Below are 22,875 nucleotides of genomic sequence, written 5' to 3'. Positions count from 1 at the left end.
ACATCATCTCATACAGGACAATGAGGTCACATGACATCATCTCATACAGGACAATGAGGTCACATGACATCATCTCATACAGGACAATGAGGTCACATGACATCATCTCATACAGGACAATGAGGTCACTGGACTCCATTGGCCTCCACAGTCACCAGATCTCATCCTATAGATCACTGCTGGGATGTGGTGTGAGATTCTCATCATGGATGTGCAGCCGACAAATGTACAGCAACTGTGTGATGTCATCATGTCCATATGAAGGAACTGTGTGATGTCATCATGTCTATATGGAGCAACTGTGTGATGTCATCATGTCCATATGGAGGAACTGTGTGATGTCATCATGTCCATATGAAGGAACTGTGTGATGTCATCATGTCCATATAGAGGAACTGTGTGATGTCATCATGTCCATATAGAGGAACTGTGTGATGTCATCATGTCCATATGGAGGAACTGTGTGATGTCATCATGTCCATATGGAGGAACTGTGTGATGTCATCATGTCCATATAGAGGAACTGTGTGATGTCATCATGTCTATATGGAGCAACTGTGTGATGTCATCATGTCCATATAGAGGAACTGTGCGATGTCATCATGTCCATATGAAGGAACTGTGTGATGTCATCATGTCCATATGGAGGAACTGTGTGATGTCATCATGTCCATATGGAGGAACTGTGTGATGTCATCATGTCCATATGGAAGAACTGTGTGATGTCATCATGTCCATATGGAGGAACTGTGTGATGTCATCATGTCCATATGGAGGAACTGTGTGATGTCATCATGTCCATATGGAGGAACTGTGTGATGTCATCATGTCCATATGGAAGAACTGTGTGATGTCATCATGTCCATATGGAGGAACTGTGTGATGTCATCATGTCCATATGGTGGAACTGTGTGATGTCATCATGTCCAAATGGAGGAACTGTGTGATGTCATCATGTCTATATAGAGGAACTGTGTGCTGTCATCATGTCCATATAGAGGAACTGTGTGATGTCATCATGTCTATATGGAGGAACTGTGTGATGTCATCATGTCCATATGGAGGAACTGTGTGATGTCATCATGTCTATATAGAGGAACTGTGTGATGTCATCATGTCTATATGGAGGAACTGTGTGATGTCATAATGTCCATATAGAGGAACTGTGTGATGTCATCATGCCCATATGGAGGAACTGTGTGATGTCATCATGTCTATATGGAGGAACTGTGTGATGTCATCATGTCCATATGGAGCAAAATCTGAGGAATGTTTCCTGCGCCTTGTAGAAAGTATACCATAAAGAATGAAGGCAAAAGGGGGTCCGACCTGGTACTAGCAGATCCACCTACCAGATCTCAGGCCCTACTAATATACTGACATAGAGAAATTAGCTCCATCCGGGTTGTGCTGCAGCTGTAAATAATATCCATAGTCACAGCGATCTACTTTGATCACCAATGTTGGCTTGTGTTACTAATACTATGGGAAAAAGTTGTATATCGAGGAGCAGACAAACCGCTTATGGCCAATAGATGGCACTGTAGAGTTTTATGTCACGTCGCTTTTGCAAAGGATTTTTGGGATCTGGTTTATTCATATGCAGTTATGTTGTGGTCACATTCTCATAGAGAGGGTTGAGGTTTCTTCTCTTGGCCTACATCCTCAGAACGCTACAGATGCATGCAAGCAACATGAGGGCTCCAACGCAGGATGTGGCGTTGTATTGAAAGATGTATAGGTTTTTGCAACTAAACAACGCAGTTAAAGGGGTACTCCTGTGAAAAACTTTTTTTTTTTAAATCAACTGGTGCCAGAAAGTTAAACAGATTTGTAAATTACTTCTATTAAAAAATCTTAATCCTTCCTGTACTTATTAGCTGCTGAATACTACAGTGGAAATTATTTTCTGTTTGAAAAACAGAGCTGTCTGCTGACATCATGAGCACAGTGCTCTCTGCTGACATCTCTGTCCATTTTTAGGAACTGTCCAGGATAAAAGGAAATCCCCATAGCAAACATATGCTGTTCTGGACAGTTCATAAAATGGGCAGAGATGTCAGCAGAGAGCGCTGTGCTCATGATGTCAGCAGACAGCTCTGTGTTCAAAAAAGAAAATAATTTCCGCTTTAGTATTCAGCAGCTAATAAGTACTGGAAGGATTAAGATTTTTTAATAGAAGTAATTTACAAATCTGTTTAACTTTCTAGCACCAGTTGATTTAAAAAAATAAAATGAAATAGTTTTTCACCGGAGTACCCCTTTAAGAAATTCCGACAAGCACAAGTTCGGCAAATGTCAGTAAGCCCCATAAGTAATGAGTTGTGGTGGCCGAGCATTTACGCTGCCACTCCATTCAATGGGAGAGGGGGGCATGGGTGCAGCTGATCTCGGTTTTCGTTATTGGTAGGGTTCCCAATCGTCGGCCTCTGAACCACCCTGTGAGTAATGGTTAACTTTAAAGAGATACTCCGGTGGAAAACATTTTTTTTTAAATCAACTGGTGCCAGAAATTTAAACAGATTTGTAAATGACTTCTATTTAAAAAATATTAATCCTTCCAGTACTTTTAAGCAGCTGTATGCTACAGAGGAAATTCTTTTTTCTTTGAATTTCTTTTTTGCCATGTCCACAGTGCTCTCTGCTGACACCTGTTGCCTGTATCAGGAACTGTCCAGAGCAGCATAGGCTTGATATGGGGATTTTCTCCTGCTCTGGACAGTTCCTGATACGGGCATCAAGTGTCAGCAGAGAACACTGTAGACAAGACAAAAAATAAATTCAAAAAGAAAAGAATTTCCTCTGTAGCATACAGCTGCTAAGAAGTACTGGAAGGGTAAAGATTTTTTAACAGAAGTCATTTACAAATCTGTTTAACTTTCTGGCACCAAAAAGGTTTCCCACCGGAGTTCCCTTTTAATTCTTGGGATAACTTCTTTAAAATGAGAAAAACATTTTTCTATATACCAGTGGTCTCCAAACTGTTGCCCTCCAGATGTTGCAAAACTACAACTCCCAGCACGCCCGGACAGCCGTTGGCTGTCCGGGCGTGCTGGGAATTGTAGTTTTGCAACATCTGGAGGGCCACAGTTTGGAGACCACTACTATGTACCATAACTAAAAGCAATTTTCGCTTTGGGGTTAGAGTATCACGAAGACATATTCTAAGTATTATTCTAGGAAGGACTTTATTAGAAAAAAAATCAAAAAGGTAAATAAATACATGCTCGTCCGATGTTATATAGGGGTTTTCCCGCTTTGGGTTTTGCCCCCTGTTTGCAGCCACTGTTGATGGTCAGAAGCCAAAAACTGTAAAGCTCAATAGCTATTAAAGGGGTACTCTGGCGCTTAGACATCTTATCCCCTATCCAAAGGATAGGGGATAAGATGCCTGATCGTGGGGGTCCTGCCGCTGGGGACCCCCCGTGATCTTGCACGCAGCACCCCAGTTAAAATCAGTTGAATAGGGGATAAGATGTCTAAGCTCCGGAGTAACCCTTTAAAGTCAATAGGAGTTCTGCAAATAGTTTTGGCTGTTTTTAGCTTCCTGACTACCTCCAGTGGCCGCAAGAAGGCCTGAGAGGTCAGATGAGCGTACCCCTTTAACTCTGGTGTTACATGTGTCTGTAGGAACTTACTGGCCAATCCTTTTAACTGCAATTGCCAGCTGGCCTGGCTGGGCGACTGGCTGAGGAAGAGGAAAATCGTCACTGGAAACCCTCGATGTCATAATCCAGACTTCCTGCGGCAGATCCCACTGCAAGATGTCGCCTTTCCAGACTTCAGATGTGAAGAAGGTAAGGCTGGATTTCGGCGGTTGCTGTTCTGCCCTCTTGAACTCCTCTTTGGGGCACCAATAGACAGCACGTACTTTAGGCAAACTAATGGCGCCAGGGCGTCAGGTTATCAGTGCCTGCCCGTTATGCTTTGTAATTGTGTTTTATCTACATTATTACCTCCACAGGACAGGAGGAGCTGAGCTGTGCCCCCCAGCCGCAGTGTCCCCAAGAATGTACATGCCTGGACACGGTGGTGCGCTGCAGTAATAAGCACCTGTTATCACTGCCTAAGGGAATACCAAAGAACGTCACCGAGCTGTAAGTTATGTGGTAATCGGTTCACAGGTAGCTGACATGTTGCATCTGAATAGCAAAAGAGAAGTGAGATCAGCTCACCCAGCGTAGACCCGCTGCAGCACGGACAGGTGCGGCGTCACCAATGTGCAGTCAGGAAAGGAAGGGGTCCAGCGCAGCAATTTCAAACAGATATGCGGTTTATTTTATCATGCAAGCAGCATGCAGGACAGGCATGGAGGTGACGCGTTTCGGCCGTATACCGGCCAAAACGCGTCACCTCCATGCCTGTCCTGTATGCTGCTTGCATGATTAAATAAACAGCATGTCTGTTTTGAAATTTCTGTGCTGGACCCCTTCCTTTCCTGAATGCATCTGAATAGGGTTTGCAAATATCCATGCATAGGCTGCAGAAACAACCCCGTTCAGATGGAATTTTGCTTATATTAATCTTATTTTATACATACTGCATTATAAGATACATGTAGAAATTCTAGAAAGTAATGTGAAGTGTAAGCTGCATGTGGATGTGGTAGATAGTAATGTGAAGTGTAAGCTGCATGTAGATGTGGTAGATAGTAATGTGAAGTGTAAGCTTCAAATTATCAGTGATTACTTAGTGTAAAGGCACAACACTAGGGAGGATCATAGGATATCCATGTCCTACTGTAAACCATAAGACAGTTATCCTGTGAATTATGAGATAGATAGATAGATAGATAGATGATAGATAGATAGATATACAGCAACAGAAGAATGCAGCAGCACACTGCCAGCACAAAGATATAGATGAAACATGAATATGCAGTTAAAACATGGAGAGCTATACAGCTATGGTGTAATAGATGCAAATGTGAAACTATGAAATAGTGAGGCACTTAGCTCGCAAATTTGTCTCCGCCGGCCGTGTCTGCATAGATAGATAGATAGATAGATAGATAGATAGATAGATAGATAGATAGATAGATAGATATGAGAAAGATATGAGATAGATATGAGATAGATAGATATGAGATAGATAGATATGAGATAGATAGATAGATAGATAGATATGAGATAGATATGAGATAGATAGATATGAGATAGATAGATAGATGGATATGAGAGAGATAGATATGAGATAGATATGAGATAGATAGTTATGAGAGAGAGAGATAGATAGATAGATATGAGATAGATAGTTATGAGAGAGAGATAGATAATAGATAGATATGAGATAGATATGAGATAGATAATAGATAGATATTAGATGCATAGACACAGATAGAGATATAGATAAATAGATAGAGAAACATAACATATATATATATATATATATATATATATATATATATATATATATATATCATATGGATTTAATGCTGTTTTCTCTTTCAGATACCTGGACGGTAATCAGTTCACAATGGTGCCCAAGCAGCTGTCCACATTCAAGTATCTACAACTAGTGTAAGTATATGACTTTTGTACCTTAGTGCTAGATAGATTGGTAGGTCAATATCTATCTATCTATCTATACAGCGCCTATAGAAACAGCAGTACACCCAGGTGGCGTATGGTGAAAATACACAGAGCTTTATTGGCCCATGTTTGCAGTTGGACGTTTCAATGGTCTCATATCATCTTTACCATGCTTGATAAAGCCGGTGTGATACCAATGAAACGTCCAACTGCAAACATGGGCCAATGAAGCTGTTTATTTTCACCATACGCCGCCTGGGTGTACTGCTGTTTCTATATGCGCTGTATTGATGGACGTGGTCTGCGACTGGGACTTCGTTTTTTCCGCCTGCACCCCTACCAATGAGATACTACTACTGAGGTTGTGCTGCCTACCCTATGTTTTTGTATCTTTGTATCTATCCATCTTTCTATCTATTTACAAACACGAGAAGATAACTGCGGCACTCCAAAGTGGTGGTTAAGGTGAAAAGCGTTTATTCCATCCAGAAACACATAGTCATGTGTTTCTGTATGGAATAAACGCTTTTCACCTTAACCACCATTTTGGAGTGCCGCAGTTATCTTCTCGTGTTTGTGTCCAGTCTTGGGGTCCCATGGCCAGGGGTTCCCCCTCTGACGTGCACCCAGCATCTACTCACCACTAGGAGTGCTGCTACCTTCTTTTGTCTTTGTATTTATCTATCTCATATCTAGCTATCTATCTCATATCTATCTATCTATCTCATATCTATCTATCTATCTATCTATCTATCTCATATCTATCTATCTCATATCTATCTATCTATCTATCTCATATCTATCTATCTATCTCATATCTATCTATCTATCTCATATCTATCTATCTATCTCATATCTATCTATCTATCTCATATGTATCTATCTATCTCATATCTATCTATCTATCTATCTATCTCATATCTATCTATCTATCTCATATCTATCTATCTATCTCATATCTATCTATCTATCTATATCTTATCTATCTATCTATCTCTCATATCTATCTATCTCATATCTATCTCATATCTATCTCATATCTATCTATCTATCTCATATCTATCTATCTATCTATCTATCTATCTATCTCATATCTAGCTCATATCTATCTGTCTCATATCTATCTATCTATCTATCTATCTCATATCTATCTATCTCATATCTATCTATCTCATATCTATCTATCTATCTCATATCTATCTATCTCATATCTATCTATCGCATATCTATCTATCTATCTCATATCTATCTATCTATCTATCTCATATCTATCTATCTCATATCTATCTATCTCATATCTATTATCTATCTATTTATCTCATATTTTTCTATCTATCTCATATCTATCTATATATATTATCTATCTATCTCATATTTATTATCTATCTATTTATCTCATATTTTTCTATCTATCTATCTCATATCTATCTGTCTCATATCTATTATCTATCTATTTATCTCATATTTTTCTATCTATCTATCTCATATCTATCTATCTCATATTTATTATCTATCTATTTATCTCATATTTTTCTATCTATCTATCCCATATCTATCTATCTCATATTTATTATCTATCTATTTATCTCATATTTTTCTATCTATCTATCCCATATCTACACATTCACTGTCAGGATATGTTCACCACTGTGGATCTGCTGCAGACCAGAAAGAAAATGTGCAAAAACCAGTTGCAGAAGATCCGCAGCAGATGCACAGTATGTGAACGTTCCCTCAGACATGACGGGCTCCCACCAAACACAATTCCTAGGAAAACGAGTGAACCTTTTTAGGGTTAATAGGATATCTGCTCCCACAATGCACTGCTCTCTGGTAACAGAAGAAAATATGAGCGGAATGGGGAAAATATGTAAAAGATGAAGATCTGTAAATCACAGGTTTTACTGAGTTACTGAACATTTTATGTCTTGTGAACTGTCCTTCCGCAGCGTGTCTGAGTCTTCCTTAAAGCGTATTATGGAGGGTCAGCTGTGATCTGCTTTTTATTACAGTTTTGTTTTTCCTATTTTTATCTAGAGGTGGAATGTTGGTTTTCTTTGTTGTCTCTGAAAAGTAATATCTTTTGTCCTTTTTTTGCCCCCTGGCATCGTCACAATACACTCAGTCTCCATTTACCGCAGCCACAACCGTATTTTACCCTTTTATTGTAATGCTACCTGTATATTCTGCTCACTTACTGGAATATCCTGCTTTTTATACAATTTTGTTTCATATTTTTGTAATCTAAAAAGAATCGGAAATTAGTATATATTTCCAAATAAATAAAGATGTGGGAGCTCTGTTTATTTAATACAGAACTCCAAATCCCCGGCTTATGTTTAAAACATAACATGTTGTCTGTCTGCAGCCACCACTAGGGGGAGTCTAGGATCTTGGTAAAGGGGTTGTCTGGTGGTATATTTAATAAAAAAAATGTAATAAAAAAAGGTCCTGGTATATTTAATAAAAAAAAATAAAACAAGCCGTACTTACCTCTACGCTTAGAACTACAGTGGTCCCTCAAGTTACAATATTAATTGGTTCCAGGACGACCATTGTATGTTGAAACCATTGTATGTTGAGACCAGAACTCTATGGAAACCTGGTAATTGGTTCTAAAGGCACCAAAATGTCATCCAAAAATAGGAAAAAGTGAGGATTAAAGAAAAATAAGTAGATTAACTAATATAGATAAAGCAAATCCTTACATATAAAAGTAAGAAAGATCTGCTGGGAGCTGTAATCGCTGTCTATGTGTGTGTTTTCTCTTACAGCCTCCAGCTGTTGCAAAACTACAACTCCCAGCATGCCCAGACAGCCAACGGCTGTCCGGGCATGCTGGGAGTTGTAGTTTTGCAACAGCTGAGGCCACCCTGCTTGGGAAACACTGGTCTATGTAGAGGACAGGAGCTTCTTCAGGGTCCTGTACAGTACACAGTGTCCTAAAAAGTAATGGAGTCGCCCCCACCTGGTGTCCAAAGGAGCAGCTAACCCTGGTACAGGTAAAGAGTACAGAACATGTAATACCTCCCTGTACTGTAGGGGGCGCTACCAGACACCAGTCAGTGCATACGCTTCAGTAATACAGGGGTTTTACCGGTGAATGCCCATTCTGATTGGTCAGTTCTTCCGGCCATTGACAGGTATCACAGATCTGGACTGTCTGTAGCATTGTATGTTGAGTCTGGTTTCAACTTACGATGGTCCAGAAAAGACCATCGTATGTTGAAACCATTGTGTGTTGAGACCATTGTAAGTTGAGGGATCACTGTACTGCCATTCTGCCACTGCCCAGATCTCTACTGATCTCCACTTACCGGTACCTGGTCTCGACACACAGGAAACGTCTGCTCTGCCAATCACTGGCCAGGATGGTGACCCGCCTCAATCAGACATTGACTGATCAGACATTTCCTGTGCGTCAAGACCTGGTACAGAAGATTAAAGAAGTTATCCAGTTCTAAAAAAAAACGTATCCCCTATCCGGAGCAATTAGATCATTGTAAAGTTGTGGAAGTGCGGCCATGTTTCTCTATTTGTGGTATTCTTAGATATCCTATCCCCTACTCAAAGGATAAGGAGTAGGGTAGGATCCGATCGCAGGGGTCCCACTGCTGGGAGCCCCCCGCGATCTCCATTCAGCCCCGGTTTTCGGTGCCCGATGCTGCTCCAGTCTTGGAAACTCTGGGTTTCAGAAAAGGAGACATGACGTCTCGCCACCCCCCCCCCCCCCCATTCATGTCCCCTCCCATAGACATGAATGGAGAGGACGTAGAGTGACGTCACAAGGAGGCGTGTCGAGATGTCACGTTTTTTTGTCTTGGAAACCCAGAGTTTCCGAGACTGGAGCAGCAGAATGCCTGGTGCCGCACAGAGATCGTGGCGGTCCCAGGGGCGGGACCCCCGCGATCAGACATCTTATCCTCTATCCTTTGGATAGAGATTAGATGTCTAAGGGCGGGATACCCCTTTAATTAAAAGGCCAAGGTACAGACAGATGAGTCATAGTCGAAAACAGTTTTGGAAACCCGTGATCCCTGGGCACTTTTGCTATGAAATTGGGGACTCGGGTCACATGACGTAGGTCCAGGGGCCGCATTTCAGCCATAATGTTATATATAAGAATAGGAGGGGAAAATAGAGATCCTGTGTGCAGGAAATGAATGGTTATTGTTCTGATCTATCTAATCTCTTGTATTTTGCAGAGACCTGAGCAATAACAAAATCAGCTCCCTCAGCAACTCCTCCTTCACCAACATGAGCCAACTCACCACGCTGTAAGTGATTTCTGCATACAAGGTCAGCCATGGGCTTATGTGAGGGGTCTGTCTGCGCTCAATGCCGCGTCCTTCTCAAGGAAAATCCTTTCATTTGCGTAGTGAGAAAGAATTCATAAGGCAATTAGGTTCCATTCTATTGTGAATCGGCAGTGTGACCGCCGAGCAGAAGTAGGACAAACAGTCCTTGGCAATGTGTTAGCACGGTTCATGTCATTCCTCACAATGTGTGAATATCTCTACAGAAGTGTTCAGTATATTGTACATTTATGGAGTTAGAATAGGGGGGATTTTATTAATAGAATGAACCAGTCATGCGTGCGCTCACTGGAACTATTAAAGAGTACCTGTCACCAAACTAAACTTTTAATATATTGTTCCTTATGTAATTATAAGACACTTTGCAATTTACTTGCTGTTAAAATTCTCAACCTTTATATGTTTTTAATGTGACTGAAAAAACAGCCACTAGGTGGCTCTGTTGTGTTTCCTGCGCAAGTCAAACCGTTAGTTTGGTCTCCTCCCAGCCTGGCAGGAGACCAAAACCAGGAAGTGCATGCAGGGCATGGAGAGGCACAGCTCTCGCAGGCTTCAGTGACGTCGTGTCTGCTGGGGAACGCCCACTTTCTCCTGCCAGGAGCTCACACAATGTGAGCAAGGAGAAAGGTATGATACAGAACTTTTTAATGTAGTAGTTAGGGAATTTAATCTGAGTTAGTTATGGTTCGGTGTGGTGACAGGTACTCCTTAAAGTTACTAAGACCTTGAAGAGTTTTAAGAATTAAAGGTGTACTCCACTGTTTAAAAAATGATCGCCTATCCACAGCATAGGGGATAAGTGTCTGATCGTAAGGGGGGGTTCATACTCTGTGATTTCCCCCCATCCCCCACCCCAAGAACACCAGAATGGGTACTTCAATCTTCCCACTGCATGAAAGTGGTTGGCAAACACTCTATACATTGTCTTGAAGATATCCGGGTACCGCGCTCATGAATGCATGAAGCGCGTACCAACCCCACGCTTCATGCTACGGGGAGTTTCACATTTTGGACAACCTCCCACCTTTTTTTCTTAGGAACCTATGTCACCCCTCTGTTATTACTCCTGGAAAATGTATGAATTATTGAACAATTGAGCTTTTCCATTTCTCTTGTCAGTAGGGTGTGTCTTTATACAGTCGGACGGTGTGAGCAGTGATTGGACCATGTTAGTCTGGGTAGGAACACATCCTATTGACACGAGGAATGGTAACCCCCCCCCCCCCCCTAGTGGTTATACTGTGTTAGTAATGCATTTCCAGGAGGAATAACAGGGATAACACAATGCAGAGTTCTAAGAGAGTTTTTGTTTACTAAGAAATATAAGTATTTAATAAAACAGATGTGGAAAAAATGTATTTATTTTGATTGCATTTCTTCCCCCAGGATACTGAGTTACAATTCCCTGAGGTGTATCCCTCCTATGGCATTCGAGGGGCTGAGATCCCTGAGGCTCCTGTAAGTAGACGTCTTGTCCTGTATTACTGTCTTTACTTTTCGGATAACCAGCCAATGTTAAATATTAACCCAGCTTTCTCTAATTGTATGTTGCAGGTCTGTTCATGGAAATGACATTTCTACTCTGCCGGAAGGAATTTTTTCAGATGTTTCCTCTCTGTCCCACTTGTAAGTACACTTCAGACTCTATGGGGGAGATTTATCAATGCTTGTGCAGAGGAACAGAGGAGCAGATGGCCATAGCAACCAAAGGAACAGTGGAGTAGTTGCACATAGCAACTAAAGGAACAGTGGAGCAGTTGCCCATAGCAACTAAAGGAACAGTGGAGTAGTTGTGCATAGCAACCAAAGGAACAGTGGAGTAGTTGCACATAGCAACTAAAGGGACAGTGGAGCAGTTGCCCATAGCAACTAAAGGAACAGTGGAGCAGTTGCCCATAGCAACCAAAGGAACAGTGGAGAAGTTGCCCATAGCAACCAAAGGAACAGTGGAGCAGTTGCCCATAACAACTAAAGGAACAGTGGAGCAGTTGCCCATAGCAACCAATCAGAATCCAGATTTAGTTTTTAAGAGGCCTTTTTAAAAACAAACAAAGCAATCGGAGTGGTTGCTATGGTAATTGCTCCACTGTTGCTCTGCAAAAGTTTTGACAGATCTCCTAGTCGGTCCACATGGATTACAATCTTCTTAAAATGGGAATGCCGCTTCAGGGTAAATTCACACACTGTGGGTTTTACCTGCAGATTTGCGGTTTACCTGCAGATTAGGAAAAATATATAGCATATCACAGTACAATGCATATTTTAAAAGAAGACATGGCGGCACATACACATGTTGTACAATGATCTATTGCTTCTGGCACAATTGCTAAATCCAACATCAGGTAGTTAGTATACATTTTCATTAGGTAACCTGTATGGGACTACGCACCCCTATACGGCCACCTTACTCAAGTGGATCTCTAACTTAAAATGGCCTGGCAACACCAGTTCCCATAGGAGGAATTCCCCAATCGTCCACCAGCCCCTCTACTGCCAGACCTAACGCCTGTGGCATGGCATGGCCTAGAGCTGGGGCTCGGTCTTGCAGTAATGGGGCTGCAAGATCACTGGGGTGTTCTTTCAGTGGGCACCGATGATTCTGCGTTGGTATCCCCGTAAAATCTCACTAAAGTTGACCATTAACTTAAGAAAATGTTGTGGATAAAATCCAAGAAAACAGGAATTACCATACGGCGCTTCTCCTCCTAGGACAGATGCAGGCAGCAGTGCTGCCTGCATCTGTCCTAGGAGGAGAAGCGCCATATGGTAATTCCTGTTTTCTTGGATTTTATCCACCACTTTTTCATTACTCATCCAGTGACCGAGAAGAACCTGGAAAGGAAACTGTGGCTGCTGACCTCCATTTCTCCCTGCGAGTTTACATGCCTGCTGAGGTGTTGTGCTCTTAGCACAACACGTTCTGGTAGGCCACCATTTTTGGCGCACATTGAAGCCGTATTATCAAACCGTCCACACTAGGAGGGCACCTTCTTTTTTGCTTTTTTTTGCAGACACCACCAGCAGCTTATCTCCCCTAAAAACTGCCTGATCATTTTGTTTCCCAACCTCTGTCTTACATGGAAAGTTGGGAGGCCAACATACACAAAAGATGCACGACTGGTCAAGTTGGGAGGCCACCATACACAATAGATGGTGCAGAAGAAGAAGGCACAAGTCTGCTTCCATCCACTTTCTTGGGTCAAGTATCCGCAGCGCCTGGGTTGATAGGTCCTCTTCCGCCTTCTTCTTCTGCAACATTTCCAGGACTGGATTCCTCCTGCCTCCTGTGACCTCCCGGCTTTAGCAGCGTTCCTGACCTTGTGGTACCCTATATTCTAGGATGATAGGCGCACGTCCTATTGCTTTGAGGTAAGCGGCCATCCACTAGATGCGTCGGTACCCCCGACAAATAGTTTTGTTCCATCTTGCCAAGGGTAATACACAAGGCGCCACTTATGCGGTCTGTTCTTTTCTACATTAATACACAATATATGGCCGATTGGTCAACTTGGGAGGCCAACACACACAATAGATGCCCAACTGGTCAAGTGGGGAGGCCACCATACACAATGGATGGCCGACTGGTCAAGTTTGAAAATTTGAAAGTTATCCCAATGTTTAAAGTTATCCCTTATCCACACAATTGGGCATCTCCTCTGAAAACTTCCTGATCATTTTGTTGCCCAACCTCTGTCTTACAGGGAAAGTTGGGAGACCACCATACACAATAGATGGCAGACTGGTCAAGTTGGGAGACCACCATACACAATAGATGACCGACTGGTCAAGTTGGGGGACCACCATACACAACAGATGGCCGACCGGTCAAGTTGGGAGACCACCATACACAATAGATGACCGACTGGTCAAGTTGGGAGACCACCATACACAATAGATGGCAGACTGGTCAAGTTGGGAGACCACCATACACAATGAATGGCCGATACTAAATATATGGCTGACTGGTCAAGTTTGACAAAAATGTAAAAGTTATGGCAACATTTAAAATGATCTCTTATCCGCACAATTGGGCATCTCCTCTGAAAACTGCCTGATAATTTTGTTGCCCAACCTCTGTCTTACAGGGAAAGTTGGGAGGCCAACATACACAATAGATGGCCAACTGGTCAAGTTGGGAGACCACCATACACAATAGATGGCCGACTGGTCAAGTTGGGAGACCACCATACACAATGAATGGCCGATACCAAATATATGGCTGACTGGTCAAGTTTGACAAAAATTTTAAAGTTATGGCAACATTTAAAATGATCTCTTATCCGCACAATTGGGCATCTCCTCTGAAAACTGCCTGATAATTTTGTTGCCCAACCTTTGTCTTACAGGGAAAGTTGGGAGGCCAACATACACAATAGATGGCCGACTGGTCAAGTTGGGAGACCACCATACACAATAGATGGCCGACTGGTCAAGTTGGGAGACCACCATACACAATAGATACACGACTGGTCAAGTTGGGAGACCACCATCCACAATAGATGGCCGACTGGTCAAGTTGGGAGACCACCATCCACAATAGATGGCCAACTGGTCAAGTTGGGAGACCACCATACACAATAGATACACGACTGGTCAAGTTGGGAGACCACCATCCACAATAGATGGCCGACTGGTCAAGTTGGGAGACCACCATCCACAATAGATGGCCGACTGGTCAAGTTGGGAGACCACCATCCACAATAGATACACGACTGGTCAAGTTGGGAGACCACCATCCACTATAGATGGCCAAAACTAAATATATGGCTGACTGTTCAAGTTTGACAAAAATTTAAAAGTTATCCCAACGTTTAAAGTTATCCATTATCCACACAATTGGGCACAACTAGCTGATCGGTGGGAGGTCAGAGGTCAGTTTCCCGCAGGTGAATGGACAGGCAGCATGCATGGTTGGTCACTGCTCTGGTCTCATTGACAGTAATCCCATCGATGAGATAGTTGCCCCCCTGTCCTGTGGATAGGAGATAATTATGGGATAACCCCATAAAGCTTCATACACACCCACCAGGTCTCTGAGCCTCTTGTTCTACATCTGTAGGCCCTCCATGGCCTGCTTTATTATGCACTCTATTATAGTGTTACAGTGTTTCCCAACCAGAGCGCCTCCAGCTGTTGCAAAACTACAACTCCCAGCATGCCCGGACAGCCGAAGGCTGTCCGGGCATGCTGGGAGTTGTAGTTTTCCATCAACTGGAGGCCCACTGATTGGGAAACACTGCTTTTGTATGTTGAGAAGCTCCAGCACCTATATGAGTGTGTGTCAGCAGCTATTATGCAGCGTCCAGGGCAATTTTCGGAGCTTATAGGACTGTGACTTTGGTTTTATAAAAAAAAAAAAAAACGCAAATATTTTCACGAATTTTGAATTTCTACCCCTTCACCTCCACCTGTTGTGTTTTCTCGGGTTGCGGCCTTTGTAGTTGTGCGTTCATTGAGAGCGTTGTGTGTTTGTTTCCAGGGAGCGCTGCCAAACTGGTTCCTTCTTTTAATCAGCCTTTTGTTTGGTTTGGCGCTCGGTGTAACCGCTTTTCATACTTAACAAAAAAAAAAAACAATTCCCGGCGGAGTATCTCCAGGAATGCTTTTCTTTACAGTGTGATTTATGGCGGCTGAGCACACGGTGCCTCACAGCTGTTAAACAAAAGGCAAAATAGCAGCGAGGAAGTTTTTTTTCGTATGTTTGCAAATGTTGACACTGCCCTCAGCAATTTATTCCATTGTGCGGACTGCTCGGCAGCGCCACCTGGTGGGACGTTTCATTTACTTATTCGGCTGTTATAACCCTGGAATTGTCGTAAAGGATTTAGTGACAAGGCTGTGTTCGCAAGTTCTCAGATATTTTGCAGCAATTTTTCAAAATTTTGGAAACCATAACAAATAACCCACAACCTTACAACCTACCGGTAAGTATATACCAGCTCCATATCCCCTAAATACAGAGATATATCCCAACAGGAAAAAAAAACAAATTTAGGGTAGGGTCACATGTAGTGCATCAAAAGAGGGTTTCCTGCAGCTGAAATAAAAAAATAAAAAAATAAATAAATTCCCCAGCAGAAATTCCGCAAGCGCATAATGTTGCTGCTCATTGAAGTCAATGGGTAGCAACATAATCTGCATGCGGATATTCCACTGTGATCCGCAAGCGGAATTACAGCTGCCAGAAACCAATTGCACTATATGTTTTTTGCCAGATGTTCGCTTAAAGGGGTACTCCGATGGAAAACATTTTTTTTTTAATCAACCGGTGCCAGAAAGTTAAACAGATTTGTAAATGACTTCTATTAAAAAAAAAAACTTTACCCGTCCAGTACCTTTTAGCAGCTGTATGCTGTATGCTACATGCTGAATTTCTTTTTTGTCTTATCCACAGTGCTCTCTGCTGACACCTAGTGCCCATATCAGAGCCAGAGAAAATCCCCATTGCAAACCTTTGGCTGCTCTGGACAGTTCCTGACACGGACAGAGGTGTCAGCAGAGAGCACTGTGGACAAGACAAGAAAGAAATTCAAAAAGAAAAGAATTTCCTCTGTAGCATACAGCTGCTAAAAAGTACTGGAAGGATTAAGATTTTTTAATAGAAGTCATTTACAAATCTGTATAACTTTCCAGCACCAGTTGATTTAAAAAAAAAAAAAAAATGTTTTCCACCGGAGTACCCCTTTAAAGTCAATCGAGATTTATGAAACGCCAAACACACATGGTGTTTTTTCCTTCTGCGTTTTTCGGCAGTTTTGGGCTCAGTGGCAGTTCTTCAACATTACAGCATGTTCAGACAATGGTGTTTTTTTGTTTTGTTTTGCTTTTTACAAAATCTTGGCATTTTTGTGCCATAGAGGTCTATGGGAGAAAAAAAACGCAATAAGAAACGCAATGTGGGTTTAGCATTGTCAAAGGTATTACAAATATATATATATATATATATTAAAAGAATTATAAAAAGCATTATGACCAGTCTGTTTCCGCTTATTGTTGCTGCTGCAGAATCTCTTGACAGTGAATAAGTTGTTTTTGGCTTTTGTGTTTTTTTCTACTAGAGCAATTGGTGCCAACCCACTTTACTGTGATTGTAATCTCCGCTGGCTGTCAAGTTGGGTGAAGACTGGTTACAAAGAGCCTGGCATTGCCCGCTGCACTGGACCCCCTGATATGGATGGGAAGCTTCTCCTTACCACTCCGGCTAAAAAATTTGAATGCAACGGTAAGAAAATCCATATGTCACCGTCTTGTGTCCTTAGAAATAAGGGTGTGTGTATTATAGAGGTTCTCCATTGTTGGGTAAAAAAAAAAAAAAACACATAAAAATGCTGCAGAAGTATCTAGCATTGCTTACCTGTCTGCCCCAAAAATCAGTTTGTTTGGTGGGATTAGTGTTGAGCGGCATAGGCCATATTCGAATTCGCGAATATTCGCGAATATATGGACGAATATTCGTCATATTCGCGAATATTCTCATATTCGTAATATTCTCGTTTTATTTTCGCACATGTGAATATTCGTGTGTGCGAAAATTAACATATGCGAAAATTCGCATATGCGAAAATTCGCATATGCGAAAATTCGCGCGCCAGTCTCACACAGTAGTATTGGAGCCATCTTACACCACACAAGCTGGAAGCAGAGAGGGGTGATCACTGTGATGTGTACTGTGAAAAAAAAAAAAAAAAAAAAAAAAGAATATTCGTAATTACGAATATATAGCGCTATATTTGCGAATATTCGCAAATTCGCGAATATGCGATATTCGCGAATAAAATTCGAATTGCGAATATTCGCGAGCAACACTAGGTGGGATCTTAGTTCTGTACTTCCTGGTCATACTGGCTGGTCGGGCATGCTGGAAGTTGTAGTTTTGTTTACAAAGAGTAGAGAAGAGTAGATATCGATCCAGCACTGCTAAAATGTGCACTTTATTAGAATCCTTTTTAAATAACATAGAAAGGGAAAAACAACACCACCGTGCTGTCACACCGCTCAACTGTAATGGACACGTTTCGGAAGCAGGCGCGCCCTTGATCATCACTATTGGTTTTTACAACAGCGTTGTAAGATCTGCTACTTCTCTGCATATCTGCAATATGGCTTACCAGACAGATAAACCTTACCACCCAGCTTTCCTAGTTCCCTGAAGAGAATATCTGTCTGGTAAAGCCATATTGGAGCTCTTCAGGAGATGGGGAAAACTGGGTGCCACCCAGCTTTCCCAGCCTTCTTAAACCCTGCAGTGATAGGCTGCTCTTCCTCCCCACATACCTCACTGCAGCAGCACTGCCGTCCCCTCTCCCTGCCTCTGCACTGATATCTTCTATCCCCCCTCACTCTTCTCTCAGCTTGCAATAAATATTCTCTTCCCCGACCACCCCACCCCCTCTCCCTGCCCCCACATTAACTATTCTTTGCACCTGCCTGCTGGACAGTTAAATCATACTTTACCATTACATTTGTCCAGCGGCAGAATGTTTAAAACTCTTGGGCAACTTTCGCAGCCCCAGAGGAATGTGACCAGGAAATATACCATAGACTTGCATGGGACTTCCACCGTGATGGTAAAGTATTATTTAACTGCAGTTTTACTCTCAGGCTGCAGCAATTATTCCTATTGAGACATTTCTAAACTAATCAAGTTTAATTGAAATATCTCAGTATCTACAGACGTTCAGAAGTTATGCTGGAACATACTTACATATGTAGAAACATACTGAGTTTTATATATACATATATGTTTTTTTGTATGTATATATGGGATATATGTGTGTGTATATATACATATATATATATATATAATAAATTGGAATAAATCCGCAGCACACAAGTCCAAATAAAGTGAAAAAATGAAAAAATGTATTCCATAAATAGGTGAATGTTACAGCGACGTTTCAACCAGCTCTCCTGGTCTTTCTCAAGCCTCCAGGCTTGAGAAAGACCAGGAGAGCTGGTTGAAACGTCGCTGTAACATTCACCTATTTATGGAATACATTTTTTCATTTTTTCACTTTATTTGGACTTGTGTGCTGCGGATTTATTCCAATTTATTGTCTACTTTTGGACCCCTGACCAAGGACCGTGTCTGCGTGCACCGACTTCACTTTTTTCCGGAGTGCTGCTTCCCTCTTCAATTTTTTATATATATATATATATATATATATATATATATATATATATATATATAGTAATTCATGGCTGCTAAAAGACTGATCCCCCATGCTGGCTTTTTTTCCTTTGTGTTGCCACATCCCCATCCAAATGGACACTCTATGAAACCCTTCCGAGGCCCATTGATAAGAATAGGGTCTATATATTCTCTTTCGCCCACATTTATTCCTTTACAGTAGCCACTATTGATTTTTTAGGGGGTTAAATAGCTGTAAACAACAAGGCCAAAATGAAAAGCTGGCCTGCGCTCTATCCCTCTCTGCTGGAAGCGCGCACTCACAAATCCCTTTTGTTTACACCCGGAGGAAGTGTTAGATTTCAGACCAGAAGGGGTTTCTCCTTTGTAGCGTGCGGTTTTTCCTTTCTCGCTATCGCACTCCCCGTGAGCCGCACTTATTTTGCTGGCTGCCGCGCTGCTCTTGTCACTATGTGATCTCCAGCGCGTTCCAATCACGTACGTCCTCTCGTGCAGCTGCACAGGTCTGAGCCCTCCATTCCTCCTCTCCGCCGCTGATTAAAATGACCTTCAGCTCGGATATAATGTGGGGGCTTCACAAAAACCTCCTCCATCTGTCCCTCACAATCACTACACATTACACTCCCAGCTAAAGCTCTCCGACCCCGCTCCATTATTTTAGGGTCAGTGTATTTATGTTACTCCTTACGGGTTAAAGCAGCAGAAATCTGATTTACGGCCCCGCGTTCCACGTTACGCTCTCTCTCTGATGGACGACTATTATACTGCAATGCATTATTGAAATTGGCTTTTCAAATTCAGCGCTAAGGTTTATGACCGCCATATTGGTTTTTTTTTTTCTTACTTTTTATTCTGGTTTGAATTCCCACAGGGTCGCCAAGCTTGAGTATACAGGCCAAATGTGATCCATGTTTGTCCAGCCCTTGTCGAAACCAAGGCAGCTGTCAGAATGAACCAGTGGAGTATTATAAATGCATCTGTCCGCAAGGCTTTAAGGTAAGAGATGGTGTCGTTGACGTAAAAGGGGTTATCCAGTATTTAAAAAAAATAAAATAAAAAAAAAGCACCTCCCCTGACCTCAGGTTATGTGTGGTATTGCACCTCAGTTCTACTAAGTGAGTGGAGTTAAAGGGGTATTCCAGGGAAAAACTTTTTTTTATATATCAACTGGCTCCAGAAAGTTAAACAGATTTGTAAATTACTTCTATTAAAAAATCTTAATCCTTTCAGTATTTATGAGCTGCTGAAGTTGATTTGTTCTTTTCTGTCTGGCAACAGTGCTCTCTGCTGACATCTCTGCTTGTCTCGGGAACTGCACAGAGTAGAGTTGGTTTGCTATGGGGATTTGCTTCTACTCTGGACAGTTCCTGAGACACATGTCATCAGAGAGCACTTAGACAGAAAAGAACAACTCAACTTCAGCAGATCATAAGTACTGAAAGAACTAATATTTTTTAATAGAAGTCATTTACAAATCTGTTTAACTCTCTGGAGCCAGTTGATATATAAAAAAAATGTTTTTTCCTGGATAACCCCTTTAAGTTGTAATGCCACACACAACCTGAGGACATGTGTGGTGCTGTTTTCTATTCCTGGATAACCCCTTTAAAAACTGAAATGAGAAAAACTTGGCTCCACAAAACAGTGCCACACCTGTTCATAGGTTGTGCCTGGTATTGCAGCTCAGCTCTGTTAAAATTAACAGATCCAGGCTGCAATACCGCACACAACCCATATACCATTGTGGCACTGGAAGAAAGCAGACATGTTTTTCGAATGCATTACAATTTATGCATCTACTCAAAAGTGATGAATGTGCAGCTAACACCTATAGCAGTGTTTTCGAACTAGGGTGCCTCCAGCTATTGCAAAACTAAAATTCCCAGCATGCCCGGGCACGCTGGGAGTCATAGTTTTGCAACAGCTGTAGGCACCATAATCAGAAAACATTGACCAATTTCAAGCAATACTACTTGGATGAGAAAAGCCTCTACTTCATCTCTAGCTTGCTCTATATGCATGCATTGGTGTAATCACCATGACAAACATGGTTATAGGGGTAATCCTAAAAAATGTTATCCCCTATCCAGAAAACACTCCTGACGATTAGAGATGAGCGAACTTACAGTAAGTTCGATTCGTCACGAACTTCTCGGCTCGGCAGTTGATGACTTTTCCTGCATAAATTAGTTCAGCTTTCCGGTGCTCTGAGTGGGCTGGAAAAGGTGGATACAGTCCTAGGAGACTCTTTCCTAGGAATGTATCCACCTTTTCCAGCCCACCGGAGCACCGGAAAGCTGAACTCATTTACGCAGGAAAAGTCATCAACTGCCGAGCCGAGAAGTTCGTGACGAATCGAATTTACTGTAAATTCGCTCATCTCTACTGACGATCTTCAGAATGTTGGTCAGTTGTCCCCCAAGTCATTAATGTGGCTGTATTCTTGGCCACAGAGGCGTAACTTCTAGCTTCAGGGCCCAATGCAAAATCAGGGCCCCATGTGCCATTTATAATACTGGTGTTCTCTTATGGGGCAGAGGTGCCTTTGGACACCCTTAGGCAACAGGGCCCCGGTGTGACTGCTACCTCTGCACCCCCTATAGTTACACCCCTGCTTGGCCATGGCACCACAATCTGTCTATGGGACTTCCAAACACAGTGCTCGGAAGTCCTATAGAGCAGTGGTCTTCAACCTGCGGACCTCCAGATGTTGCAAAACTACAAATCCCAGGATGCCCGGACAGCCAACGGCTGTCCGGGCATGCTGGGAGTTGTAGTTTTGAAACCTCTGGAGGTCCGCAGGTTGAAGACCACTGCTATAGAGAATGAATGAAGCAGCAATCATGCATGCACACTGCCACTCCATTCACAGTTGACCCCTATTTATGTGATCGGTGGGGGTACCAGCAGTAGGACCGCCAATGATCAGCTAAATATCTCCTATTTTATAGATGGGGGATAACTTTTAATCTTCTAACCCCAATAAATCATGCCTGTCAGCAGGAAAGCAGTGGCAAAAATAAGCACATGACCAGATAGGGCTAGTCATCATGACTTCAGGCATACCCTTTTTAAAGTGTACCTGTTATATCTCAGAAAAAATTATGCTTCTATAAGTTACTCACTAGGGCATGCAGATGCTTTACATGTATTTTTTTATTTGTCTAGCTTCTGTATTTGGTTCACAAATCCCTCTGTTCTGCTGCTCACTCATTCTGACATCCACTGCTCAGAAAGGGGCCTATCCACTAAACCCACCCTCACTCACCATGCATTCACTTCCTCCCTGAGTCTGCTGTGCTGTTTTTCTTCATCCAACCACTGCCGGCTGCTCTATAACCCCCTCCTGTCTGTTTTCATGCTGCAGTCTGATAGGACAGGAGTGAGCACAGAGGAGTGCCAGTCCCGCCCTCACTTCCTGAACTTTGTCCCAGCCTGTGCTTCAGCTGGGACAAAGATGATGCTGCAGCCGAACAGGATTATGTTCTGGATGGTTTGGGGACCCCTAGTGGTCTTTTTTATTATAAGCCATGATTTTTATAAAAAGGAGATAAAACATTTTTTGAAGTATATTAGAAAGGTTAATGTTTTGCCAAGATGTACAACATATAAAAAAGTTTTTGATTTTGACAGTGCCCATTAAATATGAAAATTAGACTCAAGTGCCCAGAGGGCCTTCCTCAGCACTTCAAGAGCATTGGGTTACCAGCCCATCTCCTCTTACTTACCTCCTCTGTGCCCCCTTGCATACACCTACCCTGCCTTTCAGTGACAGCAGACATGGGGGCTGTAACTAAGAAAAGCATGGCGGGTAACCCAGGGCTCTTGCCATGCTGGTGACCGCCCCCTTGTCACTTGAGGCTGATTTACATATTAA

At 42.3% G+C, this 22,875-nt stretch overlaps 1 protein-coding gene and 1 long non-coding RNA gene across 5 annotated transcripts in view; one reads left to right on the top strand and one right to left on the bottom strand.

The window, feature by feature from the left end:
- Positions 1–22,875, top strand: part of SLIT1 (slit guidance ligand 1) — a 390,223-nt gene that overhangs the window by 313,996 nt on the left and 53,352 nt on the right. For all 4 annotated transcript variants that reach the window (XM_056532480.1, XM_056532484.1, XM_056532482.1 and 1 more), the window contains exons 20-27: positions 3,631–3,797; positions 3,965–4,097; positions 5,451–5,519; positions 9,737–9,808; positions 11,234–11,305; positions 11,402–11,473; positions 16,906–17,069; positions 19,870–19,994. In XM_056532480.1, coding sequence (XP_056388455.1) covers positions 3,631–3,797; positions 3,965–4,097; positions 5,451–5,519; positions 9,737–9,808; positions 11,234–11,305; positions 11,402–11,473; positions 16,906–17,069; positions 19,870–19,994 — 874 coding nt within the window. The remainder of the gene's footprint in view (positions 1–3,630; positions 3,798–3,964; positions 4,098–5,450; positions 5,520–9,736; positions 9,809–11,233; positions 11,306–11,401; positions 11,474–16,905; positions 17,070–19,869; positions 19,995–22,875) is intronic.
- The window catches only part of LOC130283260 (uncharacterized), a 105,686-nt gene continuing 100,466 nt past the window's right edge, over positions 17,656–22,875 (bottom strand). Inside the window, exon 6 of the long non-coding RNA XR_008846624.1 lies at positions 17,656–17,705. This is a non-coding gene — a long non-coding RNA (uncharacterized LOC130283260). The remainder of the gene's footprint in view (positions 17,706–22,875) is intronic.

This window comes from Hyla sarda, chromosome 7 (assembly GCF_029499605.1).
Source record: "Hyla sarda isolate aHylSar1 chromosome 7, aHylSar1.hap1, whole genome shotgun sequence".
NCBI classification, from domain to species: Eukaryota; Metazoa; Chordata; class Amphibia; order Anura; family Hylidae; genus Hyla; species Hyla sarda.
The sequence above is the reverse complement of the archived record's forward strand: the minus strand, read 5'-3'. Positions and strand labels throughout refer to the sequence as shown.